The sequence below is a fragment of the Artibeus jamaicensis genome, unplaced genomic scaffold (assembly GCF_021234435.1).
Source record: "Artibeus jamaicensis isolate MK-2021 breed Jamaican fruit bat unplaced genomic scaffold, CSHL_Jam_final contig_519, whole genome shotgun sequence".
NCBI lineage: Eukaryota > Metazoa > Chordata > Mammalia > Chiroptera > Phyllostomidae > Artibeus > Artibeus jamaicensis.
Window position 1 is genome coordinate 22,400,905 of NW_026521871.1, and position 24,954 is coordinate 22,425,858.

The 24,954-nt window shown below is 46.7% G+C and overlaps 2 protein-coding genes across 2 annotated transcripts in view; both read right to left on the reverse strand.

The window, feature by feature from the left end:
* Positions 1–8,973, reverse strand: part of ZBTB38 (zinc finger and BTB domain containing 38) — a 126,389-nt gene extending 117,416 nt beyond the window's left edge. Inside the window, exons 1-4 of the transcript XR_008392358.1 lie at positions 7,804–8,973; positions 5,620–5,743; positions 3,726–3,828; positions 528–667 (exon numbers count right to left, since the gene is read on the reverse strand). The gene's annotated coding sequence lies outside the window, so the exon portion shown is untranslated. The remainder of the gene's footprint in view (positions 1–527; positions 668–3,725; positions 3,829–5,619; positions 5,744–7,803) is intronic.
* Positions 8,974–16,023: 7,050 nt separating this feature from the next.
* Positions 16,024–24,954, reverse strand: part of PXYLP1 (2-phosphoxylose phosphatase 1) — a 72,389-nt gene continuing 63,458 nt past the window's right edge. Inside the window, exons 5-6 of the mRNA XM_037139398.2 lie at positions 23,322–23,461; positions 16,024–18,356 (exon numbers count right to left, since the gene is read on the reverse strand). Coding sequence (XP_036995293.2) covers positions 17,419–18,356; positions 23,322–23,461 — 1,078 coding nt within the window. The 3' untranslated portion in view covers positions 16,024–17,418. The remainder of the gene's footprint in view (positions 18,357–23,321; positions 23,462–24,954) is intronic.

The following is a 24,954-nucleotide window of genomic DNA, read 5'->3' on the forward strand; positions in this document are numbered from 1 at the left end:
CACAGAGACCAGTAAAATTGGCCTTGGCTGGTGTGACTTGGATGGTACCTAGTCCGGTAAACTGAAAGGCTGCAGGTTCTGTCCCTGGTTAGGGCACATGCCTGGGTTGCAGGTTTGGTCTCTGGCTGGGGTGTGTACAGGCAATCGACTGATGTTTCTCTCACTTTGATGTTTCTCTCTCTCTCTTCCTTATTTCCCTCCCCTCTCTAAAATCAATAAGCATGTCCTTGGGTGAAGATTTAAAAAAAAGAGAGAGAGACACCAGTAAGATCGGATAGGGGCCCACTCCAGTGGCCTCATTTTAATTTAATCACATATTCAAGGTCTTATCTCCGAATAGTTACGCTCTAAAGTGCTGTGTATTAGGGTTTCGATATATGGATTTGGGGGCAACAATTCAGCCTGTAATAGCCCCCCTGCAGATTCCTGCTGTCTGGTTGCCCTGTGATTCACTGTGTGGAAAGTGTCGTGAGTCAGAAAGAAAGCCGGTGACCACAGGGCCCTCTACTTCCTAAAAGAATGCCTACCTCGAACGGAGGGAAGTGGAAGAGTCTTCGGATCTGCAACCTCTTATGCAATCACGGCCTTCCAGGATTTGAGGCACTCCCTGAGTTTTAAGAGTGATGGTTTCTACTAGAGGCAGTTGAAATGTCTCCATATTCTATACCTTAGGATCACATGGGAAAGATACAAACCAATGACCATCAGAAGCTTCAGACTAAGGAGACTTCGAAGATCTCAGGTTGCTTTTATAAGCAGACTACAATGTAAAAACGGAGCCAAGAGGAGGGGAAGTAAAAGAATGCTGCAAGGCACAGTTAGCAGCACTATGAAAGTACTGTTTCCTGTTTGCTGACAAACCTCATTCTTCTACTGGGGCCTTGCTCAATGTTAACAGGTCCTATTCACCAGGGGCTCTGCGTGAGTTCCCTGAAAGCCGGTTGCTTCCATTTTACCTGTGTAGTCCGGGCTGATCCACCCCTTCCCTTCCTGTTCTAGACACATTTTGGGGAACATTGTTCCCAATCCCTCTCCATCCTCCCACTGCCGTTTCTTTCATTTCCCCCAGTCCTTTCAAGTACCCCTTGGTTCCTCCAAGCCTTTGTCAGGTTCCCCCTTTATCAATCTTAGTCCTAAATCGCTCCCAGTCCCACCAATTCTTCCCTTTACACTCCAGTCCTTTAGCCCCTCCCCTTATACCTATTTTCCTAGCCCCTCCCACTCATCCTCACCTCTCCCACTACCTCAAAGAGAACACAGCCATTTTAATGGTGATAAAACAACCCAACTGTCTATTAAAAATGCTGTGCCAGTTATGCTCACATCAACATTGAATTGTATGGAAGGGCTTGATATAAAAAACACCAAGACTATCACTCTTTTTTTAAATTGAATTGATTGGGGTGACATTGGTTCAGGAAACCATACGAGTTTCAAGTCTACAGCTCAGCGGAACGTGATCTGCACACTGTGTGGTGCACCTGTCACCCCAGGCAGTCTCTCTGCATCTCCGCTTCCCCACTTCTGTCTCCACCGACGGCTCATGCCCCTTCCCCTCCGGCCAATACCACACTGTCGTGTGTATCTATATATAGTTTGTTTGTGTGTTCGCTTGATTAATCCCTTCACCTTCTTTCATCCAGTCCCCAAATCCCCTCTCCCCTGACAGTTTTAACTAGCTGGTAATATTTTGTGATAACAACAGCAATATTATTGCTGTTTTATCTCGTACTTTTCTTGACTACTAGTATTGTTGAAAATCTTGCCATGTTTTTTGCTTAACTGTATTGGATTTATATATTTGGATTATTAGACTTTTATCTTTCATATATTTCATGAATATTTTCTCTTTGATGTCCCCTGTCTTATGTCACTGGGTTTAAAAACTGAATGTTCCTTAGACTGCTATAAAGCAAATACAGTGGAAGACTGGCTAACTAAAATTTTACAGAAATGTTCAACAGTTGTTAGAAGAATTCCATTCAGTAAGAGTGGCTGTAAGTATTATAAGGTGGTAAAGGAAGCAAGTAAATATGGTACATTGTGCAGCGAATTGGATTTTGGCAAATGGGTCTGCTTCCTTATAAGCATGTCTCAAAAGCTCAAAGTGGTACACATTTCTTAGTTTTTTATGTGCATTTCCCCTCATACTCATTGCCTTCCTTTTCTTTTTTAATCACACAAGCAATATATTTTATAGTGGAAAGATTAAAAATCTACATATGTCCAGACATTTTCCCTGCCCACCTAAGGGTCATTCCCCCTTCATCCCTGGTGGTAAAGCCCAGATTTTGTTGGGCAGCCCCTCAAACTTGGTAATTGGCTTATTTCATTCTCTCATTTTACTACTTATGAATTTCTGAAAAAGGTACATTAGGAGGAGAGGTAGGAGAAACCAGGAGACCTAGTCTCATGCCCTTCAGTGAGGCTGGGGGACCCTGGAACTACGGGGGTGACATGCAGGGAGAGGTTTACACTGCGTGGCGCGGTGAGCCTGCCTTTGGACAATCCTTCTGTGGGTTCCATTTAGAAGGTGCTCATGTGAGTTTCCAAAGGCGTCTAAGATGGATTCAGAGTGCGGCAGTTTCCAGAACTGGTGGGCTGGCAACCCCAGTAGACATCTGCTCCAATGAGGGCGTTAGGTAAGAGAACTCAGCAGACGGTGTGACACGTGACAGAAGCTGGTATCCGGCCTGACTGTGGGGGAGAGATGGACTAAGCCAGAATCAGAGGGACTTTGTGTGACTTGAAATGACAGGAATGTAGTAAGACTGCCTATGTGGCTGGAGGTCTGGGGACTCTCAGGTTACAAGTCAAATACCACAACACGTTGCAGACACAGACTCAGAGAGCCATGAAATGTGCACCAAGTTCTTCAGATCCAAGGAAGGCACACTCGGGCCCAGTACACGGGGCAAACAGGCTGCAAGACAGACATGATGCTTATGCGGAGGAAGTGGGCTCTTCTCTCCATGTGTTCTTTTAATTCTTTTGTTATATTCATACCTCAGATAATATGTAAGAGGTAAAGAAGGCTAACTTATCAATCATCTAGCTTAAGAAACAGAACATTATGAATCTCTTTGAAGACACATGCGTGTTTCTATTTAATACCCTAAACTGAGAACTGAACACCACGCCTTCACTTCGCATGTCATTGGCCAGGACTGCACCACACGCCTGCACCTAAACACATGTTTCAGTGGTGACAGCCCATCAGGGCTGCTTAGACAAGAGGTTTTCAAATGTTTTGGTTTCAGGACCTTCTTAAAAATTATTGAGGACCCTGCCTTGGCTGGTGTAGCTCAGTGGATTGAGTGTGGGCTGCAAACCAAAGGGTCGCTGGTTCTATTCCCAGTCAGGGCACATGCCTGGGTTGCGGGCCAGGTCCCCAGTGGGGACCATGTGAGAGGCAACCACACATTGATGTTTCTGCCCCTCTCTTTCTCCCTCCTTTCCCCTCTCTCTAAAAATAAATAAGTAAAATCTTTAAAACAACAACAACAAATTTTGAGACCTTCTGTTTTTATGGGTTATACCTAGCAATAATTACCATATTATAAATTAAAACTGAGAAAAATTAAAAATATTTAATTCATTTAAAAGTTACAACAATAAATACAATATGTGTTAATATACACACTTTAAAAGAAAAACATACTTTCCAAAACAAAAAATAATTAGTGAGAAGGGCTTCACTGTGTTGCACTTTTGCAAGTCTCTACCTGGTTCAACAGAAGCAGCTGATTCTCTTCTGTTTCTGCATTTCAGTCTGTTCTGCTGTAGTTTTGGCTGAAGTACATGAAAAAAAGTTGGCCTCCCAAGAATCTGTAGTTGAAAATGAGGGAGTATTTTAATAGCCTTGCAGGTAATTATGGATATTCTTTTTTTTTCATTCCTCGCCTGAGGATATATGCTCACCAACTTTAGAGCAAGAGGAGAGGAACACCCCATGTGAGAGAGAAACATCAAATGGTTGCCTCCCAACCCCCCGAGGGCACCCCACTGGGGATTTACCCTGAAACTGAGCATGTGCCCTGACCGGGGATCCAACCTGCCATTTCTTGGCGTACAGGACAATGCTCCGAACATCCGAGTCACACAGCAAGGCATGGATACTCTTTTTTGATACTACATCAAAACAGAGCGCATGATAGCTTCTTCCAGGTTAGTAGCAATGTGCAATTTAAAACTACATCAGTGAATTTCTTAAACTTGGTTACAATAAAAAATCACTTGGCCATTTCACAATTGGAGTAGGTTTTTTATCCATGCATCATGGTTTTGTAATTTCACATAGGTTATTAGGAAAATACTGGATCACTAAGTGAACTACTATAAAACATGTTCAAGTAGAGTGGTGGGCAAAAGTAGTTTTACAGTTGTTCATATGGAAAATACACTAATTAATAAATAACAATATAAGAATAAACTGTGGCCATGGTCGTGTGGCTCAGTTGTCTGGAGCATTGTCTCATACACCAAAAGGCCATGGGTTCGATCCCTGGTCAGGGCATATACTTAGGTTGCAGGTTCGATCCGCAGTTGGGGTGTGTGTGGGAGTCAACTGATTGTTTCTTTCTCTCTCCCTTCCTCTCTCCATAAAATCAATAAATATATCCTCAAGTGAGGCTTAGAAAGGGAATAAGCTGTGTTTTGCCCACTCACAGCTGTAAACCTACTTTTGCCCACCCCTGCATTCTTTGTTGCTCCTCCTGTGGAGAGGCAGCACTGACTTTTCCCTCCTCGAGTGTGGACCGTACACATGATTCACTTCCAGTGAACAGGATGTACTGGAAATCACTGTGCCTTCTGAGGGTAGATCATAGGCTTCTACCTTCCTCCCACTCTTGGATCACTTGCTCTGGGGGAAGCTAGCTGCCGTGTTGTGAGGATTCTCAAAGCCCGTGGAGAGGTCTAGGTGGGGAATGGAGGCCGCCTGCCAGCAGCCGCGTGAGTGAGGCTCTGGGCAGCAGGCGCTCCAACTGCACGCACACAGGCCTTCAGATGACTGCAGCCTCAACAGAAACCTTGACCACGGCTGCAGGAGAAACCCTAAGTCGGAACCACCTACACGCGTCAAATTCTCAACTCACAGGAACTAAGTGATAATAAACGCTTGTTGTTTTAAGTCACTGTATTTGCTCCGCAACAGATATCTGAGTTATGCAGATCTTCCAAATGTTGACATTTTATTCAATATAACAGAACACACACACACACACACACACACACACACACACACACACCTGTTGATACTGCCACCATGGTCATTAGAAAAATCTTTTAAACATTGGAAAACTATCAAGTTATATGGCAGGTGCAGTTTTCAAAATTCTTTTTTTCTTGAAAGAACAGATTCTTAGCAACAAACAATATCGGTTGTTTCCCTTGAAGTCACAACCTCACTTTGTTCATTTTGTAGAAAATGTCTATCGAACACCTAAGCCCAAATAATCACACTGTCAGTCACTCATGTAAAAGAGGTGTTTTCTGGGAAGGAGTCTAGTCCAGCTAGCAAATCGAACAAGCACAGAACTGCTTTTTGTCAACTGAGTGACACCTATCACTACCCTCAGAGGAGGAGGAGGGGTCCCGCCGCAAATAGCATAACAGTACCTGCCACCTGGACCAGCAGTCCCTGGATATCAACCAACTTACTCCATGGTCAGTTGGCACTGGTGCGGCATGGCCAAGGAAGACCCGACTCACACAGGCAGTGGATGGAGCAAACTTGACTCACCTAGAGAAGGAAAAGATACAGCTTCAATTGTGAGTATCCACCAGAGCCAGCCTGCATGGTCTGCATGCACTGCTCTTGTGTGGCAATCTGCTCCTCGTGGGGAACACAGGCCAGCCGAGCTGCAGCCCCTCTTCCCACCTACTACTAGTAATTCTGTGTTGCTACATTCCTCCACGCTAGCTGTGAAGGTCTCCGAGACCCTTCTGGGGAATCTGCAAGGTTAAAACTGTTTCACAGTAATACTAAGATTCATTTGCATTTTTCACGGTATTGACATGTATGTTTAAAGCAGTTTGTAAAACTGATAGTACCTTGGCATGAATCAAGGCAGTGGCATTGAACTATATTTGCAGTTACTATGTTTTCCACCAATGCTCTTAATGAGGGAGGGAGAGCCAGTCTCACTCAAGAGCGTCCCCAGTCCCTCCCCACCAGGAACAGACAGAGTAGAGCCAGTCAGGTGCCGTATGACTCACATGCTTCAGCAGAAGGGAGAGATACACATCAAGTCCGGAACAGGGAAAGATACTCCCGAAGAGAGATGCCTAGCACTGGCTAAGAGAGCTCTTTCTCCCTTTGTAAGGAAACACTCTCAGCACAGAGCATATTAATGCATCTGTACAGGGGCTGAAAGGCTACGTGTGTGATTGCCTTTGCCAGCACTTTTCCTCAAGACAAACATAACACCCTGGTATGCAGACTTGCTTTATGCACATTTCCCATTCTACCACACAGAATAACAAAGGACATACTCAAGGTTCAAAACTGAGTACAAAGCATACTTTAAAAGCTTCATTAAGGACGTTCTTAAGTCAGATTGGCTTGCCCTCCCTCATTAAAAGCATTGGTGGAAAACACAATAACTGCAAATACAGTTCAATGCCACTGCCTTGATTCATGCCAAAGTACTATCAGTTTTACATAGTTTTAAATATACATGCCAATACCGTGAAAAAGTGCAAATGAGGCTTAGTACTACTGTAAAAAATTTAACCTTGCAGATTCCCCAAAAGGGTCTCAGGGACCTCCACAGCTATCACGAAGGACACAGAATTACTAGTAGTAGGTGGGAAAAGGGGCTGTAGCTCCGCTGGCCCATGGGCAAGTGTTTACTTCGCTTAAAATGTTTGGGGAAAAAACATTATTGTGATTTCTGTCTCTCATAAGGAAACTGAGCTCTGAAAAATGTGTTCGTCATCTTCCTCCTTAGAGATACATGATTTCTCCCTTTTGAGATATACAGCGATGAGAGGTCTCATTCCTGCACTCCCTCACCTCTGCGCCCTAACCCTCCTATTTTGATCCAGTAACTTTCAGTCCTTCAAATGTCCTCAGTTGTTCCTTCTTGGTCCACTCCTTTCTTCCAGACTCCGTAACTCAGCCAGACTCCCTATTTCAATCCCAATCTCAGAAGTTGCTCCCATTTCTGGGCCAGTGACCTAAGAGGCCTCTGAGGGGAAAAATGGAAATAGGCGGTAGAGTCAACAGCTGTTGCTGGGGTCTGAGGAGGGAGGCTCTCTCCAGAATCCAGGCATCTGAAACACGTGGCGCACGGGCTGTATAAAGGCCACAGCACCAGTGTCACAGGGACCTTCTTGAGAACAGAAGCGGCAAGTCAGGAACCCCAGATTTTCCACACCTGTCCCCACTACCCAGAGCTCCACTACTGCAGCCAGTGCTGCACGTAGCAGAAGAACTGAGGGGCCCACGCGTGGAGCCCTGTAGATTATGTCCTTAGGGCCAAGGCCCTCACTTCCCATCGGAAAACAGGTAATGCAAGGTTGGGAACAAAGGGTCCCCGGAACCATTTAGCTACTGGCCTCTGTCTCCAGAGACGCCGGAGGCGGGCAGAGCCTGTGGCGGCTGCAAGCCGACAGACCCGGGGCCGACAGGAGTGCAAGGCTGAAGCTGGCCGGCTCCTGCGCGGGAAGAGAGAGCCAGCACACTGCCCCGCGAAGTGCGGCCTGGCTGTGTGAGGTCCGCGCCCCCGCCCCGCACAGTGCGGCTTTCTTTGACTCAAGAACGACCCCTGGAGGTGGATGCTCCGCGACATCTCGCACCGTTCCATCCGTCAGAATCCGTCTCCGGTGACAGGTTTGTCCCATTTTCTGCTTTCGAAAAAAGAGCGCAGTTCCGGGGTGGGAACCCAAGGAGCTTTCTGGGAAACGGAATCTCTGTCAAAAGGATTCTGGGAATCGTAGTTCCGCCTCTTTACGCACGCGCATTGCCTTTTCACCCCCTGGCTTCTATTGTTCCACCGAGGGGGGAAAAAGAGATTCGGGCGGGAGTCCTTGCACGCGCGGCCTCCAACTGTCCTTCAGGCTCCACGGCTGGTGGAGCGTGGACCCGGGGTGGAATGCGACAGACCCACCTGGGTTCCTGTCAATTACAATCGCCAGTTGTAATTGGGCAATGACTGCGGCTTGAGATATCGCTGAGATGAAGGACCTGGACGGAGAGAGTTAGGGTCAGGAAGAGAGGCATCACAGCCCAATTTTGGGGACTCAGGGAGAGGTAGATGTTGAGAAATTTCAGGTTTCTGGTGTGGTCCTCTAGAATGTCTGCAGATATTTCCACTTAGTGAAATTCTTCTCATAATGTGTCACAACCTGCCAAAAGACTTGAGGGGGTCAAGGACAGAGCACACATGTGCAAATTTATTCACCAAACAGTTGAGACACACACTTTGACCCGAAGTACATTTGTGCACGGAGCTACACAACTCTCAGTTATACCCACCCTTGTGAGCACACTGATATGTCGAGTACACACAGCCACACAGCTACTCACCATCACATACAGACTCACTGCCCCAGACAAGGGCCCTGGTAAATGTAGCCTTCATCTCAGCTCGAAGAAAGTCTGCTCAGAGCTGTGAATGCCCTGCCATCCTGGGTTAAGTGTGGCCTCCCAGAAGGACACATGTTGATTTCTTTGGGCCTCTTTCTGGAAACTTCACATACAGCTCAGCCTTTGTCCTTCCTACTACATCCATGTCCACTATGACTTTTCCTATTTTCCTAGTCACCTTCCTGTACCCTGGCCTGATGGGAAGGAGAAATGGGGCTTGCATTCAGCTAAGGGTTTGCATCTCTGAATGTATTTGCTGAGGGTCTTCCCAGAGCAGTAGGTCTGAACGCATTTGTGTGTGCTGCTCTCTTAAGAATCCACTGAAAGCTGTGAACCCTCTTCCCAGATAACACACATCTTCATATCCATGCAATTTTGAAAACCCATCTGTGGGACTCAAGTTAAGAACCTCACTGGAGCCTTGGCTGGTATAGCTCAGTGGCTTGAGCATGGGCCTGTGAACCAAAGGGTCACAGGTTTGATTCCCAGTCAGGACACATGCCTGGGTTGCAGGCCAGGTCCCCAAGAGGGGGTGTGTGAGAGACAACAACACACTGATGTTCCTCTCCCTCTCTTTCTCCTTCCCTTCCCCTCTAAAATAAATAAAATCTTTAAAAAATCTCACTAGCGGTAGAGGGTCAGTTTCCCAGTTGCCCTCTCTGCTGTCTTCAAGTGGCTCCAGAGGGGAGAAGGGTAGGGTGGAGAAGAGTAGGGCTCCAAGCACACAAAGGAGACAGGGTGTGAGAAAGAGGCACCCTCTCCTACCTGTGTCACCCTTCGTCATGAGCCAGGCTGTCACTCTTGCACGTCCTCCCTGGGTAGTCAGTCAGTCAGTCTGTGAGTCAGTCATTTGGCTGGTTAGTGGAGGAGTCAGCAGTTCAAACTTAGTTATTTAGGATTAGTAGATCAGTTAGCGAGCCACTAGGTCAATCAAATCACTTGTGGTTTAGAAAGTTACTCAGCCTACCAGCCAATTAGTCCTCAGGATTCAGATGGACAGTAGTCCAGGATCCATCAGTCAGAAGGTCAATTTAATGGTTGTCAATCAAGGAACCAGTTGCTGAGAATGCTAACAGCTGGTTCAGCAGTGAGACAAAGGGGCAGTTGGGGTGAGGCCATCTGGCCACGGTGTTTCTACTTGTACATCCTAAAGGCAATGTAGGAGAGCAGAGAGAAGAGTGGACTCCTAGGCCACCAGAGGGGGCCCTAGTTTGCTGGGAAATAGGCCTCATCTGGTATGGGGAACCCAAGGAAAAGCCGAAGAGCAAGCAAGGGCCAGGACAAATTGTCACTGAAGTGCATTGCAGTGTGGCATCCTTTCATTTCCACACTCTGCATACCGGAGGTTCATTTCAACTTCAGGCTTTTGGAACTCCAGTCTCTATCTAGCTTTTGAAGAAAAGGCTCCTGAAAGGATTCTCATTCAAAGAGTGCCTAACCAAGACATGCTTGGCTCTGAGCTGGGAGGAAGCTGGCCAGCTGGTTGCCAAGAGGAGGACTTGCCTTTCCTAGGCACTACTGCTGCCAGGGGCATGCCTGCACTGGGGAGGAGGGAGAGTGGAGGGAGCACCTAAAGCTGGGGAGCAGCTCCCTAAAGCTGAGGCCAGAGGGCAGGATCTGTCTTCTGCTGAGGGGCATGCCCCCTCCCAGGCTGCTTCTCCTTCAGCATCTCCAAGGGCCAAGGAGGAGGCAGACCAATGCCTAAAACCTGCAGACTCCGTTCCTTTGCTGAACTCTGTGGTCAGCTGCTGCTTCTGAAATGGATAGCGAATCTAACTAAAGCAGAAGGGTGAAGGTTAGATAGATAATGAGAGAAACATGGGGAAAGGACAAGCAGCGAGTTCAGTTTACCTTCGGGAATAATTGAGACATTTATATAAGGTGTCAAATGTGCTAGTGGGCACAAAGACAAGAGTCAGAAAATTGCGCTCTTTCCTCCCCCACAGGGAAGTGCGTGGGCCCGGAGAGCTGTGTCTCCCAGTCGTGCCCAGGCCATAATGCCAGGCCTCCATGCGGGCTTCCTGGCTTCCAAACATGGGCAAGTACACACCCTGGTTCCAGCTGGTTTTTGTGCCTTTGAACAGTTACAAGAAAAGAGTGACTCGGGAGCAATAACGACTGCTGCCGTGGCAGGGGTACCCTGTGTGCCTGGCGCTTTCTGTATAGTCTCTTGTGAGTGGTATTGCTCCTGGTTTACAGAGGAGTAACCCGAGACCCAGAGAGGCTAGATGTGATGCCCGGTCCCACAGCTGCAGAGTGGTACAGAACCGGATTCAGACTCAGTCTTCATGGTTCCAAAGTTCTTTCCTTTTCCAGGATATCGCACTCTAGACACAAATGGGGGAAAGGGAGGAGGGTGCAGGGCTGGGAGGTTTTTCGGTCCTGAGAAAGATTGGCTGGGGGCTCTGGACAGGACTGTCCCTTCAGAGATTCTGCAGACCTCAGACGTCATGACACTAATGCCCACCTTCTCTCTCTCCCAGACATGCAAGAAATGCAACAACTGCAGTCCATGTACAGCCCCTGCAGCTTTGTACTATTCTAAGTAATAAAGTGGGAGAGGTAAGTGGGAGCCAGGTCATGACAGGACTTGTGAGTCACCTTAGGGAGCATGGGTATTTTCTAGAAGGCTGTAGAAGACCAAGGATTTTTAACAAGGCATGGCAAGACTTGATTTGTGCTGACACAAATGTACAAACTACATATGTTGAAGAGAAATAGTGAGTATACATTTAGTATATACTAGTAAGCTATCAAACACACTTCAGTTTGGCCCCATGAGAAACGTTTACTAGAGTGGTACAGCAGTCCCCCCCATCTGTGGTTTCACTTCCCATGGCCGGCCATTGTCCAAAAATATTAAAGGGAAAATTCCAGAAACAAAGAATTCAGAAGTTTTCAATTTTGCACTGTTTTGAGTGCTATGGTGAAATCTCGTACCCTCCTTCCCCGTCCCACCAGGGACATGAACCATCCCTTCGTCCAGCGTGTCTGCTACTTTCCCATTGGCCACTCAGTAGCCATTTTGTGATCAGATTGGCTGTTGTGGTATCACAATGCGTGTGTTCAATTCGCCCTTGTTTTATTTAGTGGTGGCCCCAAAGTGCAAGAGTAGTATGCTGGTACTTTGGATACACCGAAAAGAAGCCGGAAAGTGCTTCCTTTCAGTGAAAAGGTGAAAGTTCTCAACTTCATAAGGAAAGAAAAAAAAACTATGCTGTGATCACTAAGATCTATGGTAAGAACAAACCTATCTGTGGAATTGTGGAAAGGAAAAAGAAATTCATGCCCATTTTATTTTCACACTTCAAACTCAAAAGTTGGAGCTACAGTGCATGGTAAGTGCTTAGTTAAGAGGGAAGAGGCGTTCGGTTTGCTGGTGGAAAGAGAGGCGGGCAAGGGACACCATTTTGGCCAGTGGGATTTAAACAGCAGTCTAGGTTCCCAATGACATGGTGGAGCCACTGGAGAAAATGACTTTATTTGCTTAACCACTGTAATCAGGTTTGTGCTGCATGTCAGCAAACAGGCCCAGATGGGTCAGAGAGGCGTTTTGACATCTTGCTTAAGGACGTGGCCCTTCGAGTTAATGGACAACAGCTTTGAGTCCCAGCTCTGACACATGTTAGCTGGCTATGTGAAACCTTAGATGAGTCACTCCATCACGCTTCCCCTTTTCTGTAAAGAATAACAGTAGCATCTGGTGCATGTCTCAACATATAACACTATAGTGCCCAACTTGTCCCAGTTTGCCTGGGACTTTCCTAGGTTTAGCACTGGAAGCCCCTCATTCTCAGTTCCAGGCAAATTGGGGTGACTGGTCACCTTACTAAAACACACAACTACTGTACCTCTTTTTCAGATGGGAGACTGGGTCCTGAAAGCTAAGGATTGCACTGATGCTGCCCCTTAGTGGCTGAGTATAGTATAGCATCACTGCAAGGTTCAGATTTACGTCCTGTACGTTTTTTAACAAAAACAGCAATCACAGCTGGTAAGAAGCCGAGTAAGGATATTGTCCTAACCATTTACTTTTAAATTTAGAACTGCTGTGACCCCCTGTTTTTTCATAGTCATTGATTTTCACCGCCAAATGTCTTATCTTGTAGGGTTGTTGGGAGGATTGAATGAGTTATTGGTAAAGCCTTCTCTGATGTCACAAAAACTTGGGCTTGGACTTTTCAAAGTGACTTCACTCCCCTGAGCCTGTTTCCTCATTTGTATTAGGGTAACAGGACCTTCCTCAGAAGGTTGTTTGGACGCACACATGCTTATGGGGTCCCCGGAAGGAAGTATGACTTGATCTCAGCAGGGACATGAACCATCCCTTTGTCCAGTGCATCCACCCCTGCCTGTCAGTCCCCAGGCAGTTGGTGCCTTGACCACTCACAGTTCCGGAAGCCAGGCCTCAGGCCATCCCTCTGCCAGGGGCTCTGCAGCTCTGGGAGTGGCCGCACTAGCTCCTCAGGGATGTATCTTCTCCTCCTCGTCACGGCCACTGTCAGCTGGCAGGTGGCTTCGGAGACTAGGAAGGCCTGACTAGCCACTCTGATGACTTCAGCTGGTTCCTCTTACTCAGAAGCTATTATTACTCATCTGAGCTGGCCACTGGGCAGGCACTACACAGGGGTATGACCCCAACACTCAGGTCAGTGGCCTCGAGCACCGAGAGCTAACGATGCCCAGGCCAGAATGCTGTGCCAGCCACTGTCAAAGGCAGAACTGCAGTGGAAACCTTGTCTGTTTTCTGCTTTCTACTCGGTTGTGTTTAAGCACACTATGGTACACCCACCATGACCTGGGCTGCGAAATCTGTTTTGAAGGTTTTCTGAAGATTCAGAGAGACAGAAGGCTGCCTCCCTGCCTCTCCAGCATCACTCTTGAAGAGCTCTAGAAAAATCACTCAAATCTTCCAGAGGCCTAATTCTGCTCTAGCTGTGAAGGACCTTCAAAAAGGCTTAATGTCAACATTAGATTAAGTTCTTCCATCCTACAAGTGAAATTAGAGAAAGAATACACCACTTATATTAATACCTGTAGCTACATGGTAAAAGGGTTAATCACTCATTTAAGGTAGAAAATCATCACATACATTTGCTGGCCTCTGCTTTGTTCTGCGTAACTCTGATCAAAAGCCTTGTAGTCCTGTGTTAGTGTCTTGGTTTTAAGTTTCAGAGTCATACACTTTCAATGTTTTAAAAATGTTTCATGTAAATCATGAAGTATTATAGCAACTATAAAATGAGCTCTCCCTGCCTATATCTATCTGTCTCAATGTGGAAATATCCCAGACATATTAAGGGAAGCAAATTAATGAGAAACATGTCTAAGACATATTATTAAAGGAGATAATGGGATAAAATATTTTAAGGAAAGCAAATCATAGAAATTATATATACATACATACATACATATATATATATATAATGACTCCTATTTATCCTATTTAAAAATTGCACATACTTCTGCATCTGCATGGAGAATGTCTGCAAGAATATCTGTCAAAGCTCTCACAGTGCTGTCTGCAGAGGTGGGATTAAAGAACTCCACTTTAAAATTTTCTGTATTATTTGATTGCTTCCAGTGTGCACGTGTTCATTTTAGTCATCAGTACAAGAGAACTGAATGTGTTCATGCGCACACCCACACTTGCCATGAACTGAGCCATTAAGACCACAGCCCAGACGCTCAGCTCAGTGCTAAGTGCTTGTTTATGGACTAAAGTTGTCTCAGAACTTGATATTAAGGGAACTATTTTAATGCTGTGCATTTCCGATGCCTTGGGAGGCTGCGTGGAGAAGCCGGAGCTGGTATATTAAGAACAGTATGTAAATGTCTAATCACTATGTCGTACACCTGAAACTAGTATAACATGGTATGTCAACTGTAATTTAAAAATTAAAGTTTAAAAACCTGGGGGGAGACAAGGACATGCAGATTACAACTTGAGCCCTGGCTGGTGTGGCTCAGTGGACTGAACACGGGCTGTGAACCAAAGGGTGGCCAGTTTGATTCCCAGGCAGGTTGTAGGCCAGGTCCCCAGTGAGGACCACGGGAGAGGCAACCACACACTGATGCTTTTCCCTCTTTCTCCCTCCCTTCCCCTCTCTCTAAAAATGAATGAATGAATGAATGAACTGGAGTTACATGCTGTCAAATGTTCTTTAAAAAACCCCAAAAATATAGATTATGACTTGAATGAGGAAGCACAAGCTACCCACATGGAGGTGGCAGGCAGCTCCCTCAGCATCTGAGCTCCCACTTTGGGGAAGTGGAACCCACCCAGTGGGTCATTTTGATTGAAGGCGGTTTCAACGCATCCCCACAAAGGAAACAGTCACAAGATTCATTACCTACGGATCCCAGTTAGGGGGTGCAACTGAGCTCGGGGAATGGCAGTTTTGCATCCCAGGTCATGGATGAGCAGGAGGCTGAGAACAGCGCAGCAAGCACCTGTCACTGAGAAGGTGGCTGGGACAGAGGTCACTAACTTTTTGCAGGCTTTACTCTAAGGGGTGTCCAACCTTTTGGTGTCTCGGCCACACTAGAAGAAGGGCTGTCTTGGGCCACACATTGGATACATTGGGCCACACATTGGATACACTGCAACATGTAATCACAAAAACATCTCATAATATCTGAAGAAGTTTTACGATTTCGTGTTGGGCTGCGTTCACAGCCCTCCTGGGGTGCGTGTGGCCTGCGGGCGGCAGGCTGACACCCCCCGCAGCAGTCATTTCAAAGGTGCCCTGGAAAAGTAAGGCGGGAACTTCTGATGGGCATCCTGAGCTCCTCCCTATGTGTCCGGACTCCGGGGGTTGTCATGCTGTAAAATGCCTAGGCCGCAATTCAGAAACACAAAGCTGTTTCCCTCAAAAGTTGTTTTTTTCACCACAGAGGCAAAACCTGTATGTACACTTTTAATGTGGGGTCTTATCCAATATATTTACCTTTACCAACAGATGTTGCAAATTAATTTTTAAAACATCTTCTGACTCACTTTTATTTTCTCAAGCTGTGTTTAGCAGTTCTAAATCAGATATTGTGAATAAGAGGGAAAAAAACTGTTTAGGCTTTAAATAGACGAGAGACAACACAGGACTGTCAGCGATACTAGAAGCAGTGAAGCTAAATTTTAACCCGGTCCAAGGCCACCAGCTGTGACATGTCGTCCTGGCCAGTGAGCACTGATGTTGCTGCAGGGAAGGAAGCAGGACTTGGGCTCCTTTGTGTTGTCCCCACTGGGTGCAGTGCAGCCTGCCCCTGGTCGCAGTGGGCCACGGGGCCCGGAACTCCCTGCCCCATGTGTTTTCTAGTGGAAAATGTTTTTTGTTTATACAAAAAAAAAGGATAATATTTTTAAATATTGGCACTCACTTGAAACAAACTAGAGTGACTCGTAGGCACAAACCGTTAGTGGTACGTACAAATATTCATCAAAAATTTATTAATAGAAACAGAGATGTATTTAAACGCAGCACGGGATGAAAACGAAAAGATTGGATACGACAACACCGGAGCATCTCACTTGCACATTACAGGTCTCCCGACAGAACTAGCACCGTTTGCTCAGAAACCACAGATTCGATGGTAATTGCTTCTACTGTATAAAATACCCAGTAAAGATGATTTAACTATCTAGTAACAAAGTTCTTCCAAAAAGTTACTTAAAAATCAAGTAGAATTTACCTTTTGAAACTCGAAGAGATGGTTTAAAAGTTGATCCAATTCTACAGCTTGTCCAAGGGAATGAATCATAAGTCATTTTATTGGAAGAAAGTGCCTCAATTCAGCTTCTAGCTCCCTTCTAAATGCCAACCGGGTACAATAAATTGAATACTACATAGGAATAAGAACACACCTAAAACTGGTCTCAGAAAATATTTTCCTAGACTATAAAAATACTAAGTGGAATACAAAAATTTCAGCATATACAGCAAATAGACTATAGCAGACAAATATTTAAACATCCTTAAAATTATACCACAATCATCATGGACATCAAGTAGTATTATAATTATTCTTCTGCGATTCCTTCCGGTTCAACGTTTTCCCTTTGTTTTGTTGTCGTACAGACCAAACTCTGTGTTTCTGGCAGAGGTTACTGGAGGCGCCACAGCACAGCACAATTCGTGATACCCAGCCGGCTCTCAGAGAGTGTACTCTGTGTGCAATCATAGCAGAGCCTGTCTTTCAGGTCAGGGCTCAGCAAACTACAGCCCAGGGGCCAGCCTGCCCCGTGGCCTGTCTTAGGGGACGTACTGGCTGTGGTTGCTTTCACATGACAAGAGCAGAAATGGCTCTGACAGAGACTGTATGTGGCCTTTTGGTGCACAGTCTAAATATTTACTACCTTGCCCTTTCCTGGAAAAGTTTCAGGAAACTGAAACTAAAACAGGGCCAAGCCCTATTTTACGTAACTCATTTTGGGAAAGTTTGCACTGAACGAGGACAAGGTGAGGTGGTCCCAGATGAAGAACGTCTGGGCTGCGGTTTGCTGGTTCCATCATACAGAAAGGGCCATGGCAGATCAAAGGAATACATATCTGGGTTGGCAACTGTGAGCATTAAAATATCCTGGCATTGTGAGTGCAATCTGGCTGTGATAAAGTTCTCTGTGGATCGGCTATTGTGTATCAAGTAACTCATGTACCTGAACTCAAAAACACACTTACTGTTCAACCCAAACCATCTCCGTGGCTCTCACGCATGATGCCTTTGAACATCGATCATCTTGTACCCTTAGCAAAGGACTGAACTAGAGGCGTACCTTTCCCATCCCTCTGTATCAGCATAGATTCTGTAAGTGCTGGACTGGGTATCTTTTAGAATCCTTCCCGGTGACATGCATCATAATAATTGGTAGTACCACTACCCAGGGCCACAAACATGTCCCTTCTGACAAAGCGGACCAAGTTTTCAAGGGGGCACATGGGCCTGGGAGAACGCTTGTGGTGGTCCTGGCAGAAGGAGGTGTGGAATGTGACATCGACACCATTGTAAAGAATCCGCACAGAATGCTCCCTGGGCTGCTCTCTGTCTTGCCAGAGCTCGAAGATCAGCCTGGCTGCAAACCTTGGGAACTTGGCTTCCAGCAGGCCCAAGGCGCTGAGAACTGGTGACAGGGTGACATCATGAGCAGAATACAGGGCAAAGATCTCTTCCTTTCTGCCCTCGGCAGCACGCTGCATGCGGCCGATGGTCTGATTCAAGATGGGGTGGGCGCCCAGGAGTGAATACCCCAGATACAGTTTCTTCTCCCGCCTGTCTCTCTCGTCCTCAATCTGATGCGTCTTGATCACCTTGAAGTGCTCCATGTCAATACAGCCATTTCTGGTGCAAGGGAAGCTGACGTTGTGGCAGAAGTGACACAGCATGGAGTCTATGGGGTTGGCAGCTCGGAGCTGCTTGGTGGGGACGTCCACAATCTTGGCCATGTCCCCATAGGTCCTCTCCAGCTGGCTGTTCTTCAAGCGTAAGAGGTACTGCCGACGCTGCTCCTTTTCCAGATACTGGTTCCGCACTGGGCAGTAGCAGTTTCCGGAGCAGAAGAGAGCACTGGGCTGGTGCCTGAAATAAATCTTCCTCCAATCAAAATCTGGGAGAAAGCCATAAAGCAGGGCCAGTCCGCTCTGCAGCGTCCGGCTTTTCCCAGTGGTCTCTAAGTAAAGCTGGTCTGGGGACCAGTCACTGGGCAGGAGTTTGTGTTTCTTGAGATAGATGTCCCTCAGCAGCTGGCCATTCTGCAGATGCTGCACGACTCCTGAAACAGAGCAACAGACTTTCCTGACCACCAGCTCGTCCGAAGGCACAGCAGAGGGAAGCTGGGTGAGCCAGTGCCCAGCTGTGGGTTGCCTTAGATCAGTGTGAGAGAATGTAATTGAGTCTGCTGCCCACTGTGTAAAGGCTACAAGAATGGGTTCAAGTCAATGTAACTAGGGGGCACCTCGAGGGTATTCATCAGTGGATGAGCACCGTGGACCAAGGGATGAGCCCTTGGACCACGGCCTTTCTGGGGAGCACAATGACCATCTGCTGCAATCCCTCCCCCTTGACCAGCCCCTGCCCTGGGGGAGGCCTGGTGACTGGCGGGCCTCCGAGGGCAGGAACTACCCTGCAGGTGGGTGCCCAGGCTGTAACTGTCCGGGCCTAAGGAGAGCTCTGGCCCTCTGCCCAGGGACATGACATTCCTGAGTGTGCGGGGAGAGCTCAGATAACTCAGGCAGGTAAAGAGACGAAGCTGCTTGCTGGCTGCTTGGTCCTTTCGGTGCATGGAAGCTCCCTTCCTCCCCCACCCTCCCAACCCTCCCGACCCTCCCAACCAAAGGCCCTCTGTTAGGCTGCTGAGTACATCTTGCCTAATCCTGCCGGGGCTTTGCCAGCTCACCCATAAGGACACTCTCTCTGCATGGAAATGGAACAGTCTCCCAGACACCCAGATAGGATACATGAGAAAGCCCCAACAACCCCAAAGTGCACAGTAGTCTGTTTTTATGCCCCATTTGAATAAAAATGGAGGGGGAATAAGAATGCGCATTTGCAGTTGCCTGTGTGTTGCACGAAGAAACTTTGGAAGGATACACAGGGAAGTGATCTCCATGGTGACCCAGCAATGATGGGGGCACAGACATGGGGAGGATGGAACATGGATAGGAGCAAGAATCTCAGGTTTACCTTTTAGTTGGCTTAGTGTTGAACTGCAGTGTTGAACCACAGTAATAAATTATCTTGAAAAAAGAAAGCCTTATCTTCAAGCGAGAGAAGGCAGCCAAAGTAAAAGCAAGCTCACCTTCCAGCCAATGGGATGCAGTTCCAGTAACATATGAATTCTCTGACGATGGAAACCACATGAAGACCCTATAACCAGTACTATCACTTATTCAGATGCCCAACTGTTTGAACAGCTCTGCCGCAAAGATGAGACAGTTTAAGGCTGAAATGCATGACACAGAGGGCACTGTTGGCCCAGGAAGGGGGACGGCTCAGAAAAACCCACAAAGGATGTCCTACTCTGAATGAAGACCATTGACTGAGAACAGAATGCCCTCAGAGAACTGGGCTGGGACAAGCCTTAGCATTTCCAAAATGATCTGCAAAATGAGGCAAACTGTGAGTGATACACTGAGAACCTGTATCTGGCCCTCGTTCACCTCTGGGCCTATTGCATGCTCTTAAGCCACGTGTATTACAGTTGGAGTGCTTACTGTATGCCAGACCTTTCTCCTTTAACCTGCACCAAAACCCAGTAAAGAAGGCACATTATTCTCCCCATTTTCCTCATTCTCCAGATGAGGACACCGAGGCCCTGAGCCCTTCTTGGCTGAGAGGTAGCAGAACTCGAGCCCCATCCCAGCCCCTACCTTGTGCTCTCAGCCGCTTCTCACAGCACCTTCTTCCTGTGTCTCCATGGAGAAATACCAGCTTGCAGCCATTTTAGGGCTTCTTATAGTCTTCAAACACAGCCTGCACATTCCTGGCTTTGTTCCTGCTCTTCACCTCCCTCTTCCCAGAGGAATCCTCATCCAGCGCCTGGCTGCAATACTGCCTTCTCTGTGCAGTCTTCCTTCTTTCTCCCCCAGGGCACATGAGCAATTCCTTCCTGCCCCCATATGCCGCATGCACGGAGCCTGGCATACGCTAGCTCTGTGCTAGGCACTTTCCCGTGCTCTCGAATTTAACTCACTACCAGCCCAGTTGGGACGACACGGCCCCATTTCACAGGTGTGTCTGCCCCAAAGCCTGTGTTTGTTTTCTACAATCCTGCAGCAGTAACCTTAGTGACCTCTGCACACGCGGCCCCACTGCAGCTGAGGGGCCCATTAGGACAGGCTGCAGAGCACCTCACTCGTCTGCCTGCCCACTCCTCGCTGACACTCAGCAGCTGCCAAAGCATCTTGAATAGAGCAGGCACTAATGATCAACCTGTTCTTATGTAGTGGCTGTGCGGTACCAAAAGTGTGCCAGTTATAAATGATTGTTATAACAGCTATATTTTTAAAATGAAATTTCAAACAGAAGATAAAATTGGCCATTAAAAGAGAATAAGGGAATGGGAGAAAACAGTACTGCAAAAAAATTCTAGAATACTACTAATTTAGAATCTGATGATGGTACTAAGTCAGTTGAGAAGAAAGGTCAGAACAAATGTCTCTAAGAGAGTGAGGGCCACACACAGCCCCCACTCTCGATGCACAGTCACCCTGACCTCTTAGCCAGCTGGTGGACACAGACCCTCAAGGATACCATCAGAGTCTCTCTATCAAGAACCTGGACTAGCCAGTCCATCTCTGGGTGTGGCTAGGGCTGTCACTCTGTCATGACACATGGTGAAACCAGAGGCAGACACAGCCAGCCTTTTTATTCCCGGTTCCAGTCTCTGGAGGCCTGGTTGCATTCTTGCCCTTAGAGTCAGTGAGTCACCCTGAATCCTTACAATAAATGTCCTTTTTTTTGCTTGAGTTGGTTCTGTTACTTGGAACTGGAGTCTAAGCAATGGTTCTCAGCAGGCCTGGTTCTGGGGAGGGTGTGGAGGTGGTGCTGTCACAATAATAAAGAAAATAAATGTCCTTGACCCCCAGTGGGTGGTGGCCAGGGGGCTGGACAGTCTTCTGAAGGAACTGTTCTCTGTTCCATATAACTGCTGAATGTGCCATAAGACATTGCCACATGTGAAAAAAATCCATTTAAATAGCTTACTTAGAACCTTTTTTTGAATCTACAAAGTCATTTTTGCATAATATTAACATCCAATGAATTGTACAGAAATGTGATATTGAAGGCCATCTGTATTTTGTTTTGATCAGAACTTGTTAAAAAAACATATCTGTAAGAACTTAAAACACTAATTTGAAAGAACTAAAGCACCCCTTTGTTCATTGCAGTGTTGACAATTGCCAAGATATGGAAGCAGCCCATGTCCATCAATAGATGAGTGGATAAAACAACTATGGGACATTCACACAATATCTACTCTGCTGTAAAAGAGAAGAAAGTTTTATCCTTTGTGACAGTATAGATGGACATGGCAAACATGCTAAATGAAATAAGCCACTTAGAGAAAGACAAATACCAGATGATTTCACTCATATGTAGAATCTAATGCATAAACTGAACCAACAAGCACAACAGAGACAGACTTGTAGATGGAGAACAGATGACAGCTAGTAGGGGCGATGGGAGAGGTTGGGAAGTGGAGGGATCGACCAAAAAGGAAGAAGGACTCATGACATGGACAATGGTGTGGTGACTGCTGGGCGGGGAGGAGGTATAAAGGGACTAAATGGTATTGGAAAAATATATAATAAAGATTTAAAAATAAATAAAAATTAAAATTAAAAAAATCTTGCCCTGACACTTGGTATTAAAGTCACCAATACGACATCCTTTAACCAGCCATTTTGGTAGTGGTCACAGTCGGCAATCTGTATTTATGTGTAAGCAACTGATTATGTCATTCCATTTTCCAGTGCAGATGCACTCAAGCATTTATACTGAGGTGTACAGAATTCTATAATAAATTAGTGTCCTTGTTTCCCTCTTTTATGTTATAGTTAGGGTACCTAACTATATTTTTAAACCTAACATATTTTTAAATTACATGTATAAAAAGATTATATTTGAATCTTACTTCAGGATAGTTAAGGGAGTGCCTTAACTTGTTCATAAAAGGGGTACTGGATCTGGTAGGGTTGAACTCCTGTTTTAAACTGATGCAGAATTTGTGCACATGAAACTAATTATCAAAAGCTTTTGACAAAACTCTATTCAGGGCTGGCCCTCTATTCAGCTTGCCCTTGTCTGTCACCCACTATCATTCTCCCCAATAATAATGGCTTTCAAAACATGGTGAGACCCAAGAGGGTCAACTACAGGACAGAGCCCTTCCTTCCGTCAAAACTGAGGTCCTATGATGCTGGGGGGACAAGAAGACACAGCATGGCCCATCGGTCCTTCTGATTCTTCCAGAGAGGCGGGTGACCAAGTACAAGTCATTTGAGGTCCCAGAGTGAAGAAGTTGGAAACTGGAATCTCTTGGTGGGAAGGAGAGTCAGTTCTTTCTCTTCCCCAAAAGGTGACCCCACAATTACTGTCAGGTGTCGCCAACCTGCCCTGACAGTGAACTGGCTGCAGAGAAAAAGATGGCCTTCTGTGAGGGACTCACTTGACCAGAGGACTCCTTGCTCAGTGGGGACCTGCCATGTGTCTGTCCCTGAGCTCTGGTGCACTGAAACTTATCAGGTGTCACGTCTGCAGTAGCTAAGAACACGGGACTGGTTGTACGAGTTATGGCCCATCCACGGTGGAAAAACTGGTGGCCAGCAGAAACGGTGTTGTTTACAAATGGGGAAGGATGACCACAATATAGTGAGTGGAAAAGAGTGTGACAATAGTGTGTTCAGTAGGATACCACTGTGTGTGTGCGTGCACATGCACGGACACAGGAAGAAAGATAGCTAATTTTTTTTGTGGGATCGTGGATGCTATTTTTCTTCCTTTTGCTTTCTTAATCTCTCTTCTATAAACATATTGCTTTTCTAATAACAAATTTTCTTTTAAATTTTTAGAAATCAGATGTCTGAATGGGTGTATTGGTGGACTCGGAGCTGCTCGAGGTGCCAGTCCTTGTTTCCCCTGTGAGCGCACTGCGCCTTGCCCAGGGTTACTCGCTCCACATGTGTGCCAGGCGGAAGGGAGAGGAGAACACTGGGCGGATGGCTGTCACACGTACCTGTCTGGGTGAGCTCTCCCATCTCACATAGCGGGTGATTGGGGAAGAGAGGCAGGGAGTGTAAGGGGCTTTCGAAAGAGGCTCCGGGTCCTTTTGACATGTGACTAACGAACGCTTCCAGTTTAGGGTGATAAGGTTTCCTAAAGAGAGAACACAGAGATTTAGTGGTCAGTGTGCTCCAGAGCGGTCCGCAACGGTTTCAGCTTCAGCCAGCAAAATCCCAAGTGTGGCGTGCCCATCCTCCCCCACAGTGGGCGCTCCCTCAATCGCTTCTGAATTCCGAATTCCACTGAGGCCTGTGCATAAAAATCCCACCCTGAGAGGCCAGCCTGTGCGCCTCTCTGCTGAAGCGCCCATCACTCTGGGAGTCAGCTTTGCCCTCCATCGTCTGGCTCCCAACCTGTGCCCCTCCCATTTCCCTCTCCAGGAGGCCACCGACCCTTACCAGATAATCGTGCCTAGGCTGTGAGTGCTAGATTTGTCCCTCCCCTGCCCATACACATGCCGTCTGCCCCTGAATCCTGCAGAGGTGTCCTCCAGGGGCTTCACGCCTCTCCCACACCCCTGCAGCCACTAGCTGGGTCCTGGCTCAGACGGTTTCTGTCGGATGGCACGGGTTCCCCTTTGGACCATCTGCAGCCTAATCTTGTCCCTCTAATCTGCCTTCACAGCGGCCAGAGACATCTCCTTAAAAGGCAGCCCCAACCCAACACCGCTCTTCACATCGCTGCCTTGTGGAAGGAGCCACGCTTGCCAGTCAGTCTGCTCTGGCCCCAACCTGCATTGAGGCTCGGGGCTGGCCAGCCCTCTCCATTCTGACGCTGTGTCCGGCGCAGCCCACCGACTGACTTCTGTTCCTCCAACACCCCTTATTCTTTCACGTTTCCAAGATTTTCCACATGCTGCCTCTTCCTCCTAGAAAACCCACCCCAACCTTTACCTGGGTAATCCTTAATCCTTAACTTACGTGACTCTTTTGAAAAATTAACTAATTAGGATAACCAAGGTCTCTATAGCTTTCTACAATTCATTATGTATTTTGCACATGCTATATCTAATTTCGTGTGGGGTGGTAACAAATAGCAGAGCAAAACAAAACCAAACAATAAAACCTAAAAAACCCAGTATGTTTATGAGATCTGACTTAAAAAAATATTTCTGCCATGGAGTACATGTAGTACACGTAGTAAAAGAAGATTCAATTTACCTTTCTAGTTACTAATATACAATTTCCCCGAATAATGAAAGGGTCCACGTATGGGTATTTTCTCTGAACAATGAACTGACCTGTGAAGACGCACACACTTTGTCGGAATAGTGAGAGGACTTAGGAATATTTACAGCTTTTCTCTGAACAATGAAATGGCCTATGAACGCACTCTCCAGCTGAACAGGAGTGGACAGACAGAATAGCTCCCAATGAAACCACATCAGCACAAAAACAGCAAAGACGAATTGTCTGAGTGGCAGACCCTTGCTGTCTGAAAGCCCAGTTCCTGTTGGCAATGCTTTAGAAATGGCTGCCAGAATAGGTTTGATATTCTTCAAAAATATAAGGCTCAAAAAAATCCACCTTAAAAAAAAAATGGGTTTCGAAATGAAAGAATGCTAATCCTGTCGCGCAGTGAGTCTG